This window comes from Caenorhabditis elegans, chromosome V (assembly GCF_000002985.6).
Source record: "Caenorhabditis elegans chromosome V".
In the NCBI taxonomy this organism is placed as follows: Eukaryota; Metazoa; Nematoda; class Chromadorea; order Rhabditida; family Rhabditidae; genus Caenorhabditis; species Caenorhabditis elegans.
The window spans coordinates 12,101,108-12,120,872 of record NC_003283.11 but is presented as its reverse complement, the minus strand read 5'-3'; the positions used below and the strand labels follow the sequence as shown (position 1 = coordinate 12,120,872).

The 19,765-nt window shown below is 33.5% G+C and overlaps 7 protein-coding genes and 4 non-coding genes across 12 annotated transcripts; 5 read left to right on the top strand and 6 right to left on the bottom strand.

Annotated features, from left to right (window-relative positions):
* Positions 1–391: 391 nt before the first annotated feature.
* C13C4.7 (PLAT domain-containing protein) lies at positions 392–2,179 on the top strand. Its single transcript, NM_001028485.7, has 4 exons — positions 392–698; positions 1,226–1,485; positions 1,530–1,600; positions 1,649–2,179. Exons 1-4 carry the CDS (start codon positions 614–616, stop codon positions 1,806–1,808), a joined length of 576 nt encoding a protein of 191 aa, NP_001023656.2. The 5' UTR covers positions 392–613; the 3' UTR covers positions 1,809–2,179.
* C13C4.8 (EpsG family protein) lies at positions 2,154–2,870 on the bottom strand (the record flags this gene model as incomplete). Its single annotated transcript, NM_001269472.3, has 3 exons — positions 2,737–2,870; positions 2,453–2,692; positions 2,154–2,398 (listed from the first exon to the last, which is right to left on the bottom strand). The coding sequence occupies exons 2-3, from the start codon at positions 2,664–2,666 to the stop codon at positions 2,154–2,156; spliced, it is 459 nt and encodes a 152-aa protein (NP_001256401.1). The 5' UTR covers positions 2,667–2,692; positions 2,737–2,870.
* Positions 2,871–3,429: 559 nt separating this feature from the next.
* Positions 3,430–5,880, bottom strand: spin-1 (Major facilitator superfamily (MFS) profile domain-containing protein). The gene is made up of 8 exons (NM_073640.5): positions 5,641–5,880; positions 5,034–5,236; positions 4,612–4,982; positions 4,348–4,564; positions 4,157–4,300; positions 4,043–4,108; positions 3,727–3,991; positions 3,430–3,673 (listed from the first exon to the last, which is right to left on the bottom strand). The coding sequence occupies exons 1-8, from the start codon at positions 5,870–5,872 to the stop codon at positions 3,576–3,578; spliced, it is 1,596 nt and encodes a 531-aa protein (NP_506041.1). The 5' UTR covers positions 5,873–5,880; the 3' UTR covers positions 3,430–3,575.
* C13C4.10 lies at positions 5,320–5,498 on the top strand. The gene has a single exon (NR_069684.1). It is a non-coding gene; the product is annotated as an Unclassified non-coding RNA C13C4.10 (non-coding RNA).
* Positions 5,881–5,890: 10 nt separating the features above from the next.
* Positions 5,891–6,087, top strand: C13C4.9. The gene has a single exon (NR_069683.1). It is a non-coding gene; the product is annotated as an Unclassified non-coding RNA C13C4.9 (non-coding RNA).
* Positions 6,088–9,067: 2,980 nt separating this feature from the next.
* lhpp-1 (Phospholysine phosphohistidine inorganic pyrophosphate phosphatase) lies at positions 9,068–11,827 on the top strand. The gene is made up of 7 exons (NM_073639.5): positions 9,068–9,122; positions 9,887–10,011; positions 10,315–10,407; positions 10,710–10,801; positions 10,853–11,006; positions 11,057–11,213; positions 11,300–11,827. The coding sequence occupies exons 2-7, from the start codon at positions 9,896–9,898 to the stop codon at positions 11,486–11,488; spliced, it is 801 nt and encodes a 266-aa protein (NP_506040.1). The 5' UTR covers positions 9,068–9,122; positions 9,887–9,895; the 3' UTR covers positions 11,489–11,827.
* C13C4.12 lies at positions 9,159–9,319 on the top strand. Its single transcript, NR_069682.1, has one exon. It is a non-coding gene; the product is annotated as an Unclassified non-coding RNA C13C4.12 (non-coding RNA).
* C13C4.11 lies at positions 9,592–9,717 on the bottom strand. Its single transcript, NR_069681.1, has one exon. It is a non-coding gene; the product is annotated as an Unclassified non-coding RNA C13C4.11 (non-coding RNA).
* Positions 11,560–13,732, bottom strand: nhr-136. 2 transcript variants are annotated; one of them, NM_073638.5, is made up of 9 exons: positions 13,579–13,732; positions 13,413–13,476; positions 13,087–13,288; positions 12,853–13,019; positions 12,697–12,804; positions 12,552–12,655; positions 12,272–12,502; positions 12,103–12,224; positions 11,560–12,004 (listed from the first exon to the last, which is right to left on the bottom strand). In NM_073638.5, exons 1-9 carry the CDS (start codon positions 13,617–13,619, stop codon positions 11,736–11,738), a joined length of 1,308 nt encoding a protein of 435 aa, NP_506039.2. In that variant the 5' UTR covers positions 13,620–13,732; the 3' UTR covers positions 11,560–11,735. The 2 variants fall into 2 exon arrangements, with proteins under 2 accessions (NP_506039.2, NP_001355435.1); NM_001368468.4 differs by having other exon boundaries at positions 11,566–12,050; positions 13,579–13,716.
* Positions 13,733–14,335: 603 nt separating this feature from the next.
* Positions 14,336–16,653, bottom strand: nhr-153 (Nuclear hormone receptor family member nhr-153). Its single transcript, NM_001368467.2, has 7 exons — positions 16,558–16,653; positions 16,320–16,509; positions 15,906–16,014; positions 15,418–15,796; positions 15,111–15,213; positions 14,747–14,996; positions 14,336–14,700 (listed from the first exon to the last, which is right to left on the bottom strand). The coding sequence occupies exons 1-7, from the start codon at positions 16,572–16,574 to the stop codon at positions 14,420–14,422; spliced, it is 1,329 nt and encodes a 442-aa protein (NP_001355367.1). The 5' UTR covers positions 16,575–16,653; the 3' UTR covers positions 14,336–14,419.
* Positions 16,654–17,489: 836 nt separating this feature from the next.
* On the bottom strand, positions 17,490–19,580 carry nhr-154 (Nuclear hormone receptor family member nhr-154). The gene is made up of 9 exons (NM_073636.6): positions 19,506–19,580; positions 19,334–19,457; positions 19,079–19,180; positions 18,832–18,940; positions 18,631–18,788; positions 18,482–18,589; positions 18,329–18,432; positions 17,923–18,281; positions 17,490–17,870 (listed from the first exon to the last, which is right to left on the bottom strand). The coding sequence occupies exons 1-9, from the start codon at positions 19,565–19,567 to the stop codon at positions 17,587–17,589; spliced, it is 1,410 nt and encodes a 469-aa protein (NP_506037.2). The 5' UTR covers positions 19,568–19,580; the 3' UTR covers positions 17,490–17,586.
* Positions 19,581–19,765: the final 185 nt, after the last annotated feature.

Genomic DNA, 19,765 nt, shown 5'->3' with positions numbered 1-19,765 from the left:
AGTTAAATTAGAGATATATGAAGCTAAACTAAATCTACAATTACAGTATCTCGTATTAATCATATTAATAGCTTATAACCAATGCTACTTTTAAGATCTCATATCACGGTAATCTTTGATTTAGTCAAAGACTATTTGTTTTATAAGAAAATATTTGGCACGTTTTTTGAAAGAACTGAAACTCGTGAAAATACACGAGATTCCGGAGAGACATCATTTTGAGAGTTTGAACTATTTCGATTTGTATAATCATACAAATATTTTTTCACAACCAGAATAATTTCAAAAAATCAGGTCATATTTTTCATCTTGTTTAATATTAAATTTTGATTGTTTATTTGCACTAATAAATGTTTATATTCATTTTACCGATGACGAATCCAAACATTTCAATTTCTACCATCTGTTCCGATCAAAAATTTAGAACTCATGTTTCCCTTGTGTTTTTTTTTCGCTTTGAAAGTATTTTGAGCAAGCATATGATCACACTCATCCATCAATCATCAATCGATCATTTCAATTGCTGATGGATTTTTAGTTGTCGTCAGGAGAAGATTCCAGAACACAAAGTGTCTTTCATCTCTTCCTATAATTTTTTCACCAACTCCCCAAAATGTTCCACTCATTTTTAATATACTGCTTACTAGTTACTATCGTTTTTGCACAATTTTCTCCAACTAATGAAACTGTTGTTCATCGTAAGTTTAAAACAATTATTTTAACTTTTGATTCTCAGTTTTAAAAACTGCATAAATACCAAGAACTTTAAAATATTTTGGGTTGCATGGAATTAATTTGATTGTTTTTTTTTCGACTAACTGGATTCATAAAATAAAATAAAAACTGAAACCACAAGTAGTTTTTGAAATTTCAGTCACTCTTGTTTTTGTAACTATGAGCTGTGGGAAGAAAAGTGAAATGACTTCCAATTTCAATGATAGAAATGATCAGAAAGGGTAAACAATTAAAACACAAGTCAACTTTTAAAAATGGGGTTGAAGAGAATATTCGAATATGAACCTCACTAAAACTTTCCAGGAAGTTGTGAACAATGATGTAGTTTAATATTATTTTTAATCTTAACTTTGAGTTCAACTAATGTGTCAATCAAGAAAATCGTTTAAAATCACGCATACAATGCTGAAATGAACAACAATCATAATAAAACTTTTCTGAAAATTGTTGTATTCAAATTCAAATAAGTGGCAATTATTCAGTTTTGTAGATGACGGTCGTCTCTGGGATGTAGTCATAGAGACTTGTGACAAAGATGGTGCTGGAACAGACGCCGCATCATATTTGAAAGTATTCTATGAATCTGGACATGATTCTGAAACTTTTCATCTCGATAACCCAGGAAGAAACGATTTTGAACAAGGATCTCGTGATCATTTCAAGATTTTCTTTAAACAATCCGATATTGTCAATATGGGACTATTCTGGTGGCCTGGATTCAGTTTAAGCCAATCTTGGTGTGTTAATTGGGTATGAAGTTTAAAGTTTCATCTGATTAGGTTTGTTTGATTCAGATACTTCTTCTAAATTCTGACACTGAAGCTTGTTTTGAAGGAATTTTTGAGAAATGGATTTTACATTACCGGTACGATTCTTTCGGAATAACACTGGAAGAAAATTGGAACAATTTCAGAGATCCTCCAACCTATGCTACAAGATTTCATCGTCTTCGATATGCGGATTGTGTTCGTCCAGGTCCATCAAATGCTGACAGAAGAACTTATTTACGATATGATGATATTGTACGAAACAGTGGAGGTACTGTTGATGATAAACATGATGATGATGATTAAAATTGTTGATAGATTCAAATGCCGACTATCTAAAAATATATACTGCTTAATAAAACTCAAATTGGCTTTCAAAGACTGAATTTATAATTGTTCAAAATTTATAAAGAAAAGGCTTGCAGCGGCCCTAAATTTGTTTCAATTTAATTACTTCTTCCGGCTGCTAATAGTTGGAGGTTTGTTTTTGAGCCTTTTATTCTAACATTTAAAACAGTAATAAAAATTTTTGAGAAGGATTACCGAAGTGTCATTATCAAATTCGGTAGTCTGTGTTCATTTTGATGTTTTTTAAGCACCATATTTTCCATTTCACCATATTTAAGTTAATGCTTACTACGTAAACACTTGTTAGAATAAATATTTTATTTTGAAAAGTGACTTCAAATCCAAAAAATATAATTCCCAGGATTCCAAAAGGCTGGAGTATAGAACAATGAAAAAGACTCCGAGAACTTTAATGAACATCTTCTGATTAAATTTAACTGAAATCATAAGAAAAGAAAACCAAACAGTCAACATATGAACATGTTGAAATCTCGGAAAGATGTAGAAACTAATAGCAGGATGAACGATGGTAGAAACTAGAAACCAATCTGAAGGCAAAATATATAATACTGTTTCAGAGAAACAATGTAAAAAAAACAAACTTATATTGATAATCTCTGAAAGCTTTGACCAAATACTGATAAATACGTGACAGAACATAGTTGCAGTAGACAAAATCATTGCCAACTGAATGATTAGTTGACGAGAATCATCTGGCCAAACAAATAAATTAAATAATTGTTTTCCTAAATTCCAATATGTCATTGCACTTAATCCTGTGATGAGAAAATATTGAATCAAATGAAGAGCGATCATTAATGTGAATCCAGTAAATTCTTTTTCTGAATTGGTCAGTTTAAAAACTTTTGATTTTTTAGAAACCAACTTTGAGCAATAAAAGAAAATGCTGAAGATGTAGTAAATAAATAAAGCCAATTAACTGGAGATGAATGAAATAATGGAACTGATATGAATCTTACAATATTGCAGATTTCAATTGTATCTGAAATTATGTAAATGAAAAATGAATCAAAGTTGGTTTCTGAAAACTGTTCTTATGTTGAAAAACGTGACAAGTACTTTGCTATGCAGAAATTTGGACAACCATGGAAAATTTTAAAAATTGAAACTGCAAGCTAACGCAAAAGTTATTTTTGTTTGGCGTCACGATTTTGTTCGAAAGTAATATTTCTACAATAAACCAAAATAACGGCGTTCCACATTGGTGATTCATGCTCGCCTCTTTATTCGCCTCCTCGCGCCTGACCGGTAGTTTTGTATGCCATTTTTGTTACCATGTTAACACTTCAACTGACCTTTACTATACTTTTCCGAAAACATTTCCGGGCGAGAGGTGGGAAGGCGAAGTATAGTATGTTTTGAATAAAACTTACTTTTTACCCAGCTTCTGTTGTCATTTGTCCGCCACACAACAAGGAGGCTCCATAAAAAAGTTCCAAGTAGAAACTTGTTTTCATATTTTTCAAAAACACTATGAAAAGCATAAAGAATCACGTTAACTGCTATCATTGATTTTCTCTGACAGCACGAATATTCCGAAATGTACAAAAGATTTGGCAATAAAAACGCAAAATTTATGCGAATGATTGACTGATGGGGGATACAAAAATACAAAAAAAAGAGCAGACCCGCAATAAACTGTGAGAAAAATGTAATATGTAGGGGAAGAGGGGTTGAGCAACCAGCTTTACTAAAATATTAGAATTACATATGTTGAACTTCGGAACCAGTTTCGTCTTCTGTGTTTCTGTCTTCAATTGGAAGTGTCCCGCTTGATGTGTTGTCCTTGTTAGCTTGTGCCACTGCAAATGAATATTTTGATTCAGTGCCAAGCTATAAAAAGTCTGAAACTTACACATAATTTCGTTGAATCTGGCTTTATCTTTTACAACTGTTATTGCTGATATTCCAAATAGAATAACTGACAACACCAAAGTTCCAACACACAACCAAAATGAGGTGACCAATGATTTATAATGAGCCTGTGCCGTATCTTCATTGCCTCTGATTGCATCTGATATCAATCCCAGAATGTAAGGACCAGAAGCATCTCCAAACATATGAGAAATTAAAATTTGCCATGATGAGGCTGAACTTCTTCTCTGAGGAACTACCACACTCTGCAAAAAACATTTATTTGGGAATTTGTTTCAATATCGAGTGAAACTTACCAGTAACAGATCGACATTTGTAGCCCAGTTAAAACTACTGGCGACAATGCAAATAAATAACATTCCCTAAAAAAAAGCGAATTTGAAATGTTTCATAGTCCAAATTTTACACACCCAAGCAAAATTCATGTTGCTCTCAATGTTTTGAATAGCAAGAATGAGTGTTGGAATGCAAATTGCTGCTCCGATAGCACAGACAAGAGCATCTGCACGAACTGTTTGAATGTGCTTAAAAGGACCAACTCCACGAGACCACATCTAAAAAAAAGATGTATATTTTTCTAATCTTCAACGACAATATTTACATTTGAAACCAATGTACCAATAGCAACACCAAGAACGCCACCAACACAAGTGAGTGCACCGAATACCAAGTTAATGTTTGCTTTCTGATCTTCTGTAATTGTTCCGTTCCTTCTAGCAGAATCTGCATATTGAATTGTAATTGGAGCCCACCAAGCGAGAGTTCCGACCATGAAAACAGTTGCAGTATAACCGAGACTGCTTGTCACATATGTTGCACTGAAATATGAAAGGTTGCTTTTTAAATAAAATTGAAAGAAACTCACTTTGAAAGCAAATCCTTCATATCATCCAAATAACTTGTTGCTTCTGTAGATGCAGCAATTTCTCCCTTTTCACGTTCAGCTTTTCCACGTTCTGGTTCTCTAACAAACACGATAATAAGCAAGAGACAAACGATTCCGAGAACTCCAGTCACTCGTACTCCCCATTGCCAATGTCCTGTCCAACTAGCCACAGCAGATCCAACTACAAATCCCAGACCACATCCAAAGGGAATCGCAAAGTAGAAGACCATAAGCATTCTGGAACGGAGCACTCCAGTGAACATATCAGCAATAACAGTTGGGGAGATAATTGCATAAGATGCTTCTCCGATTCCAACAATTCCGCGGAATAAAAGGAACAACCAGAATTGCTGAAAATGAAGTTGATTGAAGAAATAGTATGATTAGAGTCAAAAACTCACATTAGATGGAATAAAAGTGGAAGCAAACACTGCAGACACCCAAATCGCAATTCCAACAACAAAAATCCATTTTCGATTGTAACGATCTCCTAGGAAACCGCAAATTGGAGAGAAAATAATGAAGAACACCATGAACGTTGTTTGAATCAGTCCAGCCCAAGCATCACTAATATTGTAGTAGGTTTGTACATCATTAAGGACTCCTAAAAATTTTATTGGTTTTTAAATGCTAATTTCCTCTACGAATAATGTTTTTAATGTTTTTTTTGTTGAAAACGTTATATTATTGCAGTAGGAAAAGTTCCACACATACTAATTCAAATTTGACATGCACATATTTTTTAATGCTCCGTTTAGATCAAAAAATGATGTTTGTCCCATAGTTATTGTACTCACCCATTACGTAAATTCTTATCTTCTAATGATGACAAGTTCAAACAAGATACTCTCTCATGTCGTTTTCCGGCCATTTTCATCTTTCTACCTTTTGTTGTTTATAGTTTTGGAGGCTCTACTAAATTTTATTGCACGGAAAACTGTCACATGGTTACATGAATTGTGTTTTGAATATTGTACCAAGGAGGTAAAATAGTTACTGTCAACTAACCTGCAATCGTATACCGATCCATATAATTGAGAAGATTGATGATGAATAAAATGGCAACTACAACAATAGTCCAACATCCTTGAAATTCTGGTTGAGATGCGGTTGTTGCAGTTGAATTTGATCGAATCTTGTCTTCAGGTGAATCCGTTGGAGTTGTATATGGTGGCGGAGGCTCGAAGTTTCTTTGAATATTGGCTCCATCTTCAACTGGTGCCACTTTGTTTCTCACCATCGTTCACTCTTCAAAATGTTAGAACTTAAATATTTTAATTTTCAAACTAAATGAGAGTTCATTGAAACGTTGTTACTTGAACTCGTAATAAATTAAACGTATTAAGAGACACGGAAAAAAAAAATGAAAATTGAAGCATTCGTGAGATGAAATGAACAGAAACAGGAAACTGTCGGATTAAATTATTAATTCATAATAATCGGTTTGATGGTCAGTGTGCATGTCGGTTTTTATCATTAACAAAGACACTGCAAAAAATGGTCTGATTTTTCAGGCTTTTCAGGAACAGAAAGTAGTAACAAAATTAATTAATTTTTACCAAGAGATATATTAATCTGTCATTTTATTTGTTTTCAGTAACACATTTAAAACTCAAACATAAAATACATTCTGAAGTTGTTGTCGGCCAAAATAACAGCCTATATCCAAAACGTTTGAAAACAAAAGAACAACAAAAGCAAGTGGACATTCTTATAGATTTGTTGCTCCATGTATTATGACTCATTGAATTTTTGGAAATCTCAGTGATTCAAACGAAATGCATTTTTAAATAACTTTGAACACGGTTCAAAATGTATTTGCCCTTGAGATTATATGAAATTTCCGGAATAAAGACTATTTCAAAGCCAAAATTCAAATAAATCCAAAAAAGGTTTAAAAGAAGTGTTTTAAAAAACTCATTTTTACCGTTAAGATGTTTTATTCGATACTAAGCAGAAAATAGTTTTATTTCACAAAAATGATCGGCTAGTTTTTGAAAATTGGAAAATAAGTTGGATTGTTCAAACCGTTTTATTATTTTCAGTATTCAAAGAACTTTTAAACGTTATTTTGTACAGTTTACGAGAAATGTAGACTTCGCCAAATAGAAGGGAATACCCCCCAGATAAATGAATCAATGACAATGGATATAACAGTTAGAGTTACAATAAGCGGGTACCCTACAAACTATATCAGTATCAAACCTCCAAATGAAAAAAGAAGGAATGTAGTTCGAAAAGGTCATAGAAACCGTGCAATGATTGTGGGAGAGAAAAAAGGGAGTGCGAAACCATTTTACAGCCACTTCTCCTCTTATCGCATAACGTGCTAAACACGTAGTGAAGCAAAAATGTAAATGTGCGGGAAAACTTGGAAATACATTTTATTTGTACCAGAACAATGTGATGAAAATGATTCACAATGTTCGTCTTGAAAACCTGGAATTCAGAATATAACAATACAAATTAATCGATGAAATTGGAGAAGGAAAGTGTGTCCGTATGTCCTCGAAGGCATCACCGCATGTACTTTCACCGTCAATGTGATGCGACTATTCATTCCATTTTATATATGTACATATAGTCAACTTCCATTTCTCTTTACAAACTTTTCTTCTGCGGTGTGTATTTGTCTTTGGTCGCCGCTTGATAAATTAAGTGACAAGCTCAAAAATTTATATCATTTCGGGAAAACGTAACAAAACCGGTAAAAGGCCACCAAAAACCAAAAAGAACCGGAGAAATGACAGTTTAAAACGAGATGGACAATTGAAGATCTTAATCTTCTAGATATGTGTTTCTACTGTAAAAAATCAGGTTATGCCAATTCCTGCCGATGGGAAAATTTACAAAGGAAACGAATATTAAACCACCTGTAGAAAGAAAAAAGATTGTGGTTTCGACACCATGAAATATTAACAAATAATATTTATGTCTGGCGACCTATAATAATCGAACATTTTAAGAGGAAAACACTCAAACTCAGACCGTCGGTTCACGAGAATGCCTACCTTCCTGGCACGAAGAAAGCGGCAGAAATGAAGCAAGGGGCAAAGAGATGGGTCGATTTTTTTGCTACGAGATATTAAGGAACTGTCTTATCATGAGAATCCATACCGTTCTGTTTTTTTAAATATACGCATTTGAAAATTTCAATGATTAATAGTAAGGGTAAGTTCAATAGACAGTTTGCTAAGCTTTTGCCGCGCGTTTTCAAGAAATTCATTTAAAACCCGTGATAGAGCCAAACTTAAATTGTATAATTTGAATTTTTAATTTCTTCTAATTGTAATAACATAATAGCACTTTGAATTTTAAAAAAAGTTCATCTGAATTGTTGAAAGATAGTTCATGAAAACCAATGGTTAAAAAATCAATTTGTAGGCAGTTTTCTGAATCTAATACTATTGAATGATGTTTTGTAGATATGGGAACAGTTTCAATTTTTTTCGATAATATGTTCAAGTAATTTAAGAAAAAAAAATCAAATTCGGAAATGATGTGTGGAGGGAAAAATTGGTGCATTATGTAAAATGCTTACAAATTTATTGGGAAACACGTGCCAACCAAACCGTTATCGTGGAAATTCGCAATTAGCAGCTTGTAAAAATGCAGTCATAAAACAGCCGCTGAAATAAAACAGCCGCTGAAATAAAAACTGGATTCGAAAAATGCGACTCAACTACATATGTTTCTAAGAATTTTGCGCACAATTTCCGGAATTCTAGACTATGTCACATTCGCCTCACGCATAATCTGTCTTTAAAAGTATAGTACATATGGATTAAATCGATAAGGAGTTTGAAAGTGAGTAGAGATATTTATTGGTGCGGCAATCATAAAAGTAAATAGACAGCAAAAAAGAAGGTGAGAATGTGAAAAAAGACTATCAAGGAGGGCTGATGGAGAGGGACAAGAGAATGAAAAAGAAAGAATACTTGTAGATAGATGATGTCCGATCTATTTGAAGATGTAGGGCACAGTTTCTTCTGTGGATGACGTCTTGTTGTTTTGCGCCATCAAAGTTTTAAGAATTGTCTCTGAATGCCAGTTAAATGTTTTAACCTTTTTTTTATAGTTTCTAAAATTAAATGATGTTTCTTCGCATGAATGATGTTTGGTTCGTCTTGATTGAGTTCCTCAAACTACAGTTCAATAAATTTTCAGCTCGGTGCATCCCTTTTCCACACTTTGTTCTTATTGGATTCCGGAAAGAATTGTCACAGTCTAAACGTTTTTGATTCAGAGATACACGCTTCATTGTACGATACACATTTCTAGAGCAACATTTTCAGACTTGATTGATTTTATTACCTGTTGGTTTTTTCTGTGCCATTTGAAATATTGCATAATTTCAAGTGCATAACCTCATAGTATTAACGTGACCTTCTAGCTTCTCTTTTAATCAAGATTTTGTTTCATTTATTTATAAAGTGACGCCGAGTATTCTTCTACAATTGTTCCTCAGCTACTGCAGTCGAAAATCTCTGGTTCGTCTTTCCTTCTTCTTCTTCTTTTCTTGTCTTGATCGTAATTCATCATTCTCGACCGACATACCGCAATCTGCCGTCTCTGTGTTTGCGTAATTCACACCTTAGAGACACAAGAAATGCGCGCGTGACTGCACATTTCGAACTCTTCCTATTGTTTTGTATGGTTACTCTACATCTTTTGAAAGTTTGGAGGCTTTTGGGTATGCGATTCAGTGTTTTCTTACAATATTCATTTATTTTGAGTGTAAACACGTTTTAAAATATGAATATCTTGAGTTCATTAAAGATACATTACGGATCCATTGCTAAATCTCTCTGATGTTTCTCATGATATACATTTTCTGTGTGAGCTATGAAACAAAATACATATTACTAAATCATATCTAATTAGCATCAAAGTAGTTTCATAGCTCAAAAGTTGTGACAACACCTTGAAAACAGAAGGTCCAATAGGCAGCTGGACATGTGTATTGAAGAGATAGTGGAACAAGAAAGGAGTGAAGAGGGTGAGAGAAGTGAAGAAGACGTACTGGGTGCACATGCAGTGAGCAGAGAGAAGAACATCTAAACGGACCCTTTCTGCCCATATTGCCCCCGCATGGAAAGAAAGAGAGAAAGACCCTTTCCTCTCTTCCTTTTCCATAGCTATCTCAAGATTTTCATTCTATCTTTTCTGTTTTTGTTCTATGTTATAGCTTTTGCTGGTTTCCTGAACTTTGGTCTTGGTTTCAGGATTATGAAATTTCATATTGAAACTTTAGGGTCGAAGAATGTCAAATGGAAGAGCGGTTAATGGGTTCCTGCTCGATATAACGGGAGTTTTGTATAATAGTATTTATAAATCCGATGGAGTTGCTGTTCCAAAATCAGCTGAAGCGGTTAATTTGTAAGTTTTTTAATGATTTTTCTAGCTAATAAAAACTTCAACTCTTTTTTGTTAATAAAAATGGTAGATACAAATCATGTATCCTCATTTTTCAAGTTTATCACTTTTATGTCAAATCGTTTTACATGTCCTGTATTTTGTTCTCAATCCGAAAAAATTTCCACAAATTTTTGGAAAACTGTTTATAAAAAATGCCCTCAAGGTAAACATTTGCGTGCATGTGCACCTAGAACAACGGTGCATTAGATAAGAAAAATATTGTAAAATGCAAAAATAGATACATAATATTGAAAATATTTACAGTTTGTATCAACACTCGAAGGTAAAATTTCTTAGCAATGCAAAAGGAAATTCAAACAGAAATGTTGCTCGGAGACTTCAAAGACTCGGAATCAAGTAAGTTTGAGAGTTATTTCACGGTTTTTGTAGAAATCAAATTTTACCCAATTTTTGCATGTTTTCCGATGGAAGAAATCAGAAAAAAAATTTCACTCTCCCAGCCATTGATTTTTTGAGATTCAGAAAATATTTCTGTTGATCAGTCATCAATTCAAAAACCACCAAAATGTCCTACTGAAGTCTGATAGAACAAATTTAGAAAAAAAGTGTTACCGAATAATGTAAAAATTAATAATGTCAAATAGGCAGCTTTCAAATCACCCACTACTTATTGGAATTATAATAGTTTTTATTTTCAGTGTTCGAGAGGAAGACGTCATAACTCCAGCTCCAGTGGTTGCACAATATTGTCGAGAGAACAAGCTTCGCCCACATCTGTTTGTCAGAGACGGTATTTGATTCTTTAATTCTCTGACAACAATCAGTTCTTTTTCCTCTCAAGATGTGCTTGAATACTTCGATGGAATCGACACCTCATCTCCGAATTGTGTTGTGATGGGTGAAGTTGAAGAAGGTTTCTCATTCGATCGAATCAACAGAGCTTTCCGAATTCTCATCGACATGCCTAAACCGCTTCTCATAACAATGGGCAATGGGTAATAATTGTTTCCTGTTCTCTCTAACACATTTCCCTTTTCTATTTTAGAAAGTTCTTCCAACGAGTTGATGGTCCGTGCATTGATGTCGGCGCTTTTGCTGCTGCTCTCAAGTTCTCAACTAATTGTGAGGTTTTGAACATTGGAAAACCAAGCCGGTTCTATTTCGAGCAAGGAATGAATGCATTGGGTATGAAACCAGAAGAAGTAAGTAAAACAATTATACATCGGAATTTCAATTTCCATTCTTATGTTGGAACAAAATCTTTGTGACTTCATTTTCTAATTTCCAGATTGTAATGGTTGGCGACGATTTGATGTCGGACGTAGGCGGTGCTCAAGCTTGTGGAATGCGAGGTGTTCAAGTGAGAACTGGTAAATGGAGACCAGATTTCGAAAAGATGCCCGTGACTCCTGATCTCACTGCTGATTGTCTTTACGATGCGGTTAAACTGATTGCGGATAACGGATTCAGGTTGTAATTTAATCCAAACTTCTATTCTCACTTTATGTGCTGATCGAAAAGCTTTATGTAGAGAAGATTCGAAACGGAAAAATAACATTTTATTTACAATACCCGCTAGAACCAATGCAACAATTCTGATGATTTTCTCTGATTTCTTTGTATTTCTCAAATGTATATATAAATAGAAATATAACATAAATTGAAAGTAATAAAAATAAAGACTTCGAGTACCCAAATATCCTAATTTCAACAATTTCTAATCTTTACGACTCCATGATTTGTTCGTAAAGATTGCTAATTCGTGTGTATCTAACTGCATCTTTCAGTATTGTCGCTTTAGCCAATAAATGAAAGTCCTTTGCATTCTTCTGTTGACTTTCAAGAACTGACATAATAGCAAGAAGGGCAGAAAATCTTGATGGTCCATGAACAGAACCATAATTGAGAAGACAGTATGTAAGTAGAGTTCGAACATATTCTTCACGTTCTTTTCCAATTATTTGTTGTACCGAAATAGAAAGACTAGAGACTGCTGGAAATCAAATCGTGTTATTAAAAGATATTATTTTCATGGACTCCTGTATTGAAATTGATGTTTTTGTGTTTTTGATTCAAAATTTTTGGTCATACCTGGATTGCAAAGCACAATAGCTTTGAGTAGCATATATTCAATTCGATTAAGTTCATGTCGGAGCACTGTTGCCAGAGTTCTTTGCATTGAAGCTTGATATTTTGTACCGGCTTCACCATATCTCAAGCAAAATCATTTTTCAAAAACATATTTACTGAAGTGTTTCACCTGTATTTTGGTGGTCCTGCAAACATTCCATTTGGATGAATCAGTCGATCGGATTTACGTTGATAGTAAGAGAAGAAAGCTGTCATGATATCTGCGCACATAATTGTTGCATGTTTTATCAGAGTTGCTTTGCTAGCAACATCTATTTTATGAGCAAAGTCAAACATTTTTGAATATTCTATACTAGCTAGGTAGCCGCAATGTATGTAGCAAGCTCCACTGGGCTTTATTCTGAAAAATAATTTTATGGAATCATTGATTTTTCTGAATAAAAACTCACTCTCCGGTCAATTCGTCTACACTCGGACAATACTTTAAATTTGGAATTTCGTCATAGCTGAGAATCAGTGGAGCATCAATCAACTCGTCCAATTTCCTGATATCCTGAATTATAAAGTTACCAGTTTACAGGAAAAGCATCATACTCTATTGCCTGGAGGCAATCCTCCTGTATACAATGGTTCTATCTTCAATTCCATTACTGTCAGCTTGCCAATTATTCCTTGCACTTTATCTTCAAAACTCATAATAACCTGAAATAATCAGTGATTATCATTGTTGCAATTATTTTTGTAATATACCTGTGGAGTATTCAAAAAATCAACGGCTGTCTTCTGCTTTATCATAATTTCTTTTCTCAACAGCTCACCGTCAGTGGTTTTCATGTCGGCTTGTATTGCAGATGGATTCATTCCAGCTTCTACACATTTCTCAAATCGGCATGCTCGACACATGCGCCTAGACAAGTCTGAAATGGTTTGAAGTATATGATAGGGATAGTGAAATCTTGAATTAGTGAGAAAATTAAAGCATACCAACAGGTTCAGTTCCACTCAAACATTTTCTCATCTTCAGGCATGTATATTTTCTTCCATCCAGAATTGATCGTCGAAAAAATGTTTTGCATCCATTACAAGATGGAACATCATAGTGATATCCAGTAGCTGAGTGCCTACAGACTTTACAATTTGATGGACATGTTCCTCGGCTCATCATCGCCTTTTGATATTTTAAAGACTGAAATTCGAATATAACGTTTTTGAGATATATCGTTTTGAGATATATAATTAATACTTTAACTTTTTGATTGTTTTTAAATATTTTTTTAGAAAGTATATTTTTCCGAATAGGAAAAACTCACGCTTGGTTTTGAATCTTCCAAGTTCTCATCCATATTTGGTAGCAACAATTCCGGAGAAAGACATCTGAAAAAAGAAGAGAAATATGATACCGCGCGTCACATGAACAGAAGGTTATTGATTTCCCATCATCTATGCAAACAAAACAATTCTGGAGATTAAACATACTTTTCACTTGTTGATGGTACTGTAATAAAGTCAGGAAGCATCTTTCTGATATTGAAGCAAGAAAAGTAAAGTGATCGAACTTCACAAAAGGTGGAATAATAAAATCGCAGAAACCATAGAACGGTAGAGAGAGGACTGGCGTCTGCACCGATCAACGCATCTTTGTTTCTTTGGAGTCTACGTACCGTCTGCGTCTGACTTCCCTCATCTACACACGTTGCATGAAGTATAAATGAATGAGAAAGTAGAGAAAACGAAAATTTTTAGCCGCGATGTATTGTTTGCGATACAAAGCTCGTGTGCACATAATGTGTTGCGATTAGATCCCTTGTATGTACAGCTGAATATGACTCTTTGTAAACCAGATAATAACAACAAAACTGTGATGTTTTTAATGGAGATCAATGAAAAATCGGGATAAAAGCAGTACGCATTCAGTGTTTCGTCACAGAAATCACGATAAAACTCAGAGAGAAAATGGGTTATATTCAAAAGTTAGGTATATGTGCATTTTATCGGAGAAACAATTTTGAAAACTTTTAAGCTGTGGGGGTTGTCTCAAAATGTTCCCAATAGTTTGAAGTTCTGAAATACCGCATAGAAAATTGGGAAAAGAATTAAACATTTTGAATTTTTTTTTAAAGGAAGCTGAAGTACTGGCAAATTCCACACTTAATTTTCAAGTCGGAGTGGTTTATTTTGTAAGATAAAATTGATGGACTTCATGGTTAATATGGTTTCAAGAAACAAATTGTACTCAAATAAAAATGTAAACATGTACATTTCAAAATTATTTTTATTCATCAATCTATTTATTCACTATCATATTAGATTTCTTTTTCTAATCCATAATCTGATCATAAATTACACTAATACATTTCTTCTTTAAAACCTCAGGATCCTTGTGTTTTTGACTATGTATAAGTTTGATGTATAAATAGTAATCCTTTTGTTCCTTCTGTTGATTTTCCAACACATTGAATATTGATAATAAAGCAGAAAACCTTGCAGGCCCGTGTAATGTACCATGTTGTAGTAGACAATATCGGAACAAACACTGAGCGTAAACCTCTCGCTCTCTTTGAATATGTTTTGAATCGGCATAAGGTAGATCGATTATTGCTGTAATATTTATTTGAAAATTAATTATTTGGTACTTATGACATACCTGGATTACATAGTACTATTGCTTTTAGTAAAATATATTCAGTTTTATCAACATTGTTAGTCATAAATGATATCAACGTATTTTGTAAAAATGATCGTTGTTTTTCAATCAAAGGACCATTTTTCCGTCGTGGTGGCCCATAAATACTACCATCTGGGTATAAAAGTGTATCTGATTTCAGCTTTCTGAATGTTGTATAAGCATTTGTCAAGTTTGCACAAGATAGTGCAGTATTTTTAAGGAGAATTATCTGAAATAAGTCTAATATTAATTTTGAATACTTGCAAAAATGGTGCTAGTCTATAATCTCAAAAGATAATCGAATAAGGTCATTGTTCAGATAAAATCTGTTCCAAAAACGTACTTTACTTGAAATGTCAATTGCACTTGAAAAGTCAAATGTTTTGGAATATTCGATAGATGCAAGACAACTTGAATGAACAAAGTTTCGACTCCTTCGTTTTGGCCTGAAAACGCACAGAACTTATTTTTCAACAATTTGTAAAAATACTGTTTGTCAATTATAATCTTTATTTATTTATTTTTACAGTTGCCTGGAGCTTTTTGTTTATTTTTGGCCAATCAGGCAAGCTTCAATGCTCATAAAACGATTTAAACATTACTTCAGAATTTTTTGAAATTTTTGGAATTTTCTTTTGAAAAAAACTCACAATCCGGTGTTTTTTGAAATTTTAACAGGAGTATAGCTCATTGACGGTATTTCCATATTGTTATAGATAACTTTTGAAGAGAGCGCAGTGCTTAAATCTCTTTGATCCAAAAATCCCATTGGCATTCCATTATCATGAACTTTTTCCAATTTTGTTTCAATTTTTATCAACTTTCCAAGTATTTGATTCAATCTGTCATGTACATTAAAAAATACGGTTCCATCATTTAATTTTTCTCCGTTTTCAAACTTTTTAGCGATCAATTTCTTAAGTTCTTCTCCTTCATCAGTCTTTGCTTCTGCTTGAATTGCCATTGGATTCATTCCCGCTTGTACACATTTTTCAAATCGACATGCTCGACAAACACGCTTCGATGTATCTGGAAAATGTGTGTAAAATTTGAATGGAAATGTGTTTCCGATCAAAAGGCAGAAATCAAAAACGCAAATATCAAAAAAAAATTTCATTAAGACTCTTATTGAACTCACCGATTACGTCATTACCATCAAGACAATTACTAACTTTGAAACATTTAAATTTACGGCCAGTGATAATTGTACGACGGAAGAATGTTTTGCATCCATTGCAAGATGGTACCTAAAACGTGAGACTCTTTTAGAGTGCTTAATTTTTATACTGATTTTTGGGTTTGTATGTAGACTTTTCTACCAAATAAATTTTCCAAGGCAGAATAGTATTGAAAACTTAAATTGTGGAATCGTGTTTCGTGTCCGCCTTTTGATTTTTCTCAAAACCGAAAAGTTGAACATTTTTTAAAGTCATATTCTCAGTTTAGCGTTCATGTAGTAAATCGAATAACTCATCGAATCGTAATCTTTAAAGTAGCTCTAGTGAACCTTTACACTACTTCTAACAATAAAACAAACTATACTGTAGTTTACCTCATAATGATATCCAATTGCTGGATTTCTACAAATTTGACACACCGATGGACATTGATTTTGTGGAAGAATTTTGTAAATTTTCCGTCGATTTCTTTTTGGTTTTGATTTCTGTGGTGGAGTCATTATTTCTTTTTTGTGTATTTCTGGTGAGGAGATGCACACTTCAAAAGTTTCTGGTGGAGAATCACTGGAATATTATGGAAAAATAAAATAAACGCAAGATAAATATATCTACCTATCCTTCGAAGACATTAATGGATCAATTTATGGAATATAAAAACGGTTGATTTAGTGAAGACTAGACTGATTAGAGATAGGATGGTAGAGAAAAAGAGTGGAAAATGATGTGACTATCGCCTCTATCAAATGTTTGTTCTTTCTCCTTTCTGTTTCGGAAAAAGTTTTCAGCCGATTCAACAACTATCGACACTTACATGTGGGTGGGATTATATTCCAAATTTGATGAATCAGTACTCTTCTTTTGTATACGTAACAGGCGACGATCAAAATGTTTTTGAAAGAATTAACAAGTATGGTCTCCAATTGGTCACTTTGAGTCAACACTCTGCAAGAATCACTTCAGTCGTTTTAATTTCTGGAATTTTTGAAAGTTTGAAGTTCAGTTTTGTCGTTATAATTTTGAAGATCAATTGCTGATATATGTGTAGTTTCTTAAATTTTCAGATGCGTGATTGGTGCGTACCTTCAAAAATTGTGTTTTTTAAATTGAAAATTATATTCTGAATTCACTACAAGTGCGGTATATTCGAAAATATTGAAGTTTCACAACCTGTCTTTTAGAATTCTGATTGAATATCTCTTTTTTTTGAAACCTCTGTCACACGAAAAATCTTCAAAAATAAGACATTGATAAGTTAATATATAAAAATCAGAAGTGAACTAGTAGGTTTAATCCTGTGCAAGATTGAACTTGCATAATTATCATCTACTCGCACATGAAAAGTGTGAACTATTTTTTTTATAATGCTTGGAAAATTCTTAAAATTGCAAATGTCAGGTTAAACTTAGAAGTTACATCAAGTAGGTAAATCGCCCAAATTCCTAACTTCAGCACCACATGAAACGTCCACAAGAAACGACAAACGACTAATGTATAGAGTTTCCATCATGCTTTGTAGTTTGAATTAGGGGAATAAATTATGAGATGTTTATTTTTGTATTTTGAGGTAGAATATTATACAGAGGATGAACAGATTATATTAACAGTTAAACAAAAACATTGTCATTTATTTACATTGATTATTTATGTTTCCATAATTTGATCAAACATGCAACTGATACATTTTCTGAACGTTGTTCCCATCTTTTTGTGCTTCTGGAAATGCTTTGCTTTAATGTACACATGGAAATCTTTTTGATTTTTCGATTGATTCTCTATAATTGGAGCCATTGCGAGAATAGTTGCGAATCTTGTTGGGCCTTGAAGTTTTCCATGTTGAAGGAGACAATAATTTAGAAGAGCTTTAACGTATTGATTTCGTTCCTTTTCGATGATTTCTTGGTTCCAGGAATCTAATCCGGGCACAGCTGAAATTTCAAGTAATCGTTTAAATTATATATATGACGGCAAGGAAAATACCTGGATTGCAAAGCATAATAGCTTTGAATAAAAGATATTCAATTTTGTCGACTTTATGATTTAGGAAAGTGATCAATGTCTTCTGTATCAATTTGACATGATCTGTCATGACATCATTCTCTCGATCGAATTTTCTCATATGTCCTGACATGCTCCCATCCGGATGCCTAAGAATATCTGATTTCATTTCGTTAATCGAAAAGAATGCATTCATCATATTCGAACAAATTAGTGTCGCGTGTTTCATTAAAAGAATTCTGGATTCCAAATCAAGTTGTGAAGAAAATTCAAACATTTTTGAAGATTCAAGAGAAGCCAGGTAACTTGTGTGAACGTAGTTGGTGAAATGTCGTCTTGGTCTAAAGAAGTGGGAAAATTTTCAATCTCATTTTAATAAAAAACTCACCTTTTTTCATTCGCACATGGTGAAGGGCAGAATTTCAAATTGGGAATATCCGTAACAACAAGTACTGGTTTTGAATCAAGAATTTCTTCCAATTTTCTTATGTCCTGAAATCAATTAAAGTTCTTGCAAATTAAAAAAAAATCATTAACTTACTCTGTAACCAGGAGGCATTCCAGAACGATGTAATGGTTCAACCTTACTTTCCACAAATGTTAATTTTTCAATCATTCTGCTTAACAAATCTTCCTCGGTTACTATCAACTGAAATTTAATAGATGTATTTTAAAAAAAAAACAACTTACAGATGAAACAACCCCTAGCGATTCTCTTTGATTCAATACTTCACTTCTTAAAACTTTGCCTTCATCAGTTTTAACTTCTGCTTGAATTGCCATTGGATTCATTCCAACTTCCACACATTTTGCAAAGCGACAAGCTCGGCAAAGACGCTTCGACATATCTGAAAAAATAAGACATTACCCTTAAAATTAAAAGAAACTTACCAACTGGTTCTGTTCCATCCATACATTTCTTTTGTTTAGCACATGTGAATTTTCTTCCCGTGATAATTGTTCGACGGAAAAATGTTTTACAACCATTACATGATGGTACCTGAAATTTTGCAGTTAAAATGAAGATCGCCCTCACTTTCTGTGCCCCGAAAGCTTAAGAATTCATGAAGCATTCACATTTCATTATTTGAAAATTTGTCAACAAAATACAAATTTGAAATAAATATTGAATACTTACATCGTAATGATATCCTATTGCAGGGTTTCTGCACACAAGACATTTTGAAGGGCATTTATTCCTCGGAAGACTTTTATAAATCTTTTCATCGGCGAACGGAGACTGAAAAGTACACATCATTACGGACCTAAAGATAATTGTTTCGTAGTACAATGCACCCGAATAATAAATGTTCCCGTTGTTGAATTGGTCAACAAACACTGGACGAGATCAACGAAACAAGAAAATGGAGCATGCACATACACATAAACTCACCGAAATATCCGGGGGACTTGCAGAAAACTCATTTTGATTCTGGAATACTTCCTGATCGGGAAGGTGATATTCATGTGTTGCTTGTTGATGGGAATAATCTATCATTTTGAAATCTGGTTGATACCTGAAACCACTTATTATTCAGAAAAATACTATTAGTTAAGATGCATACCGATCAAAAGTTTGAAAATTGAATGAAGTTGATGGCGATTCAAACTCTTCAAATGTTGTCATGGCTGCCACTATACTAAAACCAAAAATATGAGATATTACTATTATTAGTCTGTATCTGCTGATCGTTTCGAAACAAAACGAAAAAGAATAAAAAGATTAAATCTAAAAGATTGCAACTATAGTTTTTTTTGGAACAATTTTCTGGCCTGGCGCAGAAATGCGAATTGAGAAAAATAAACTGACTCCAAAGGTAAATTA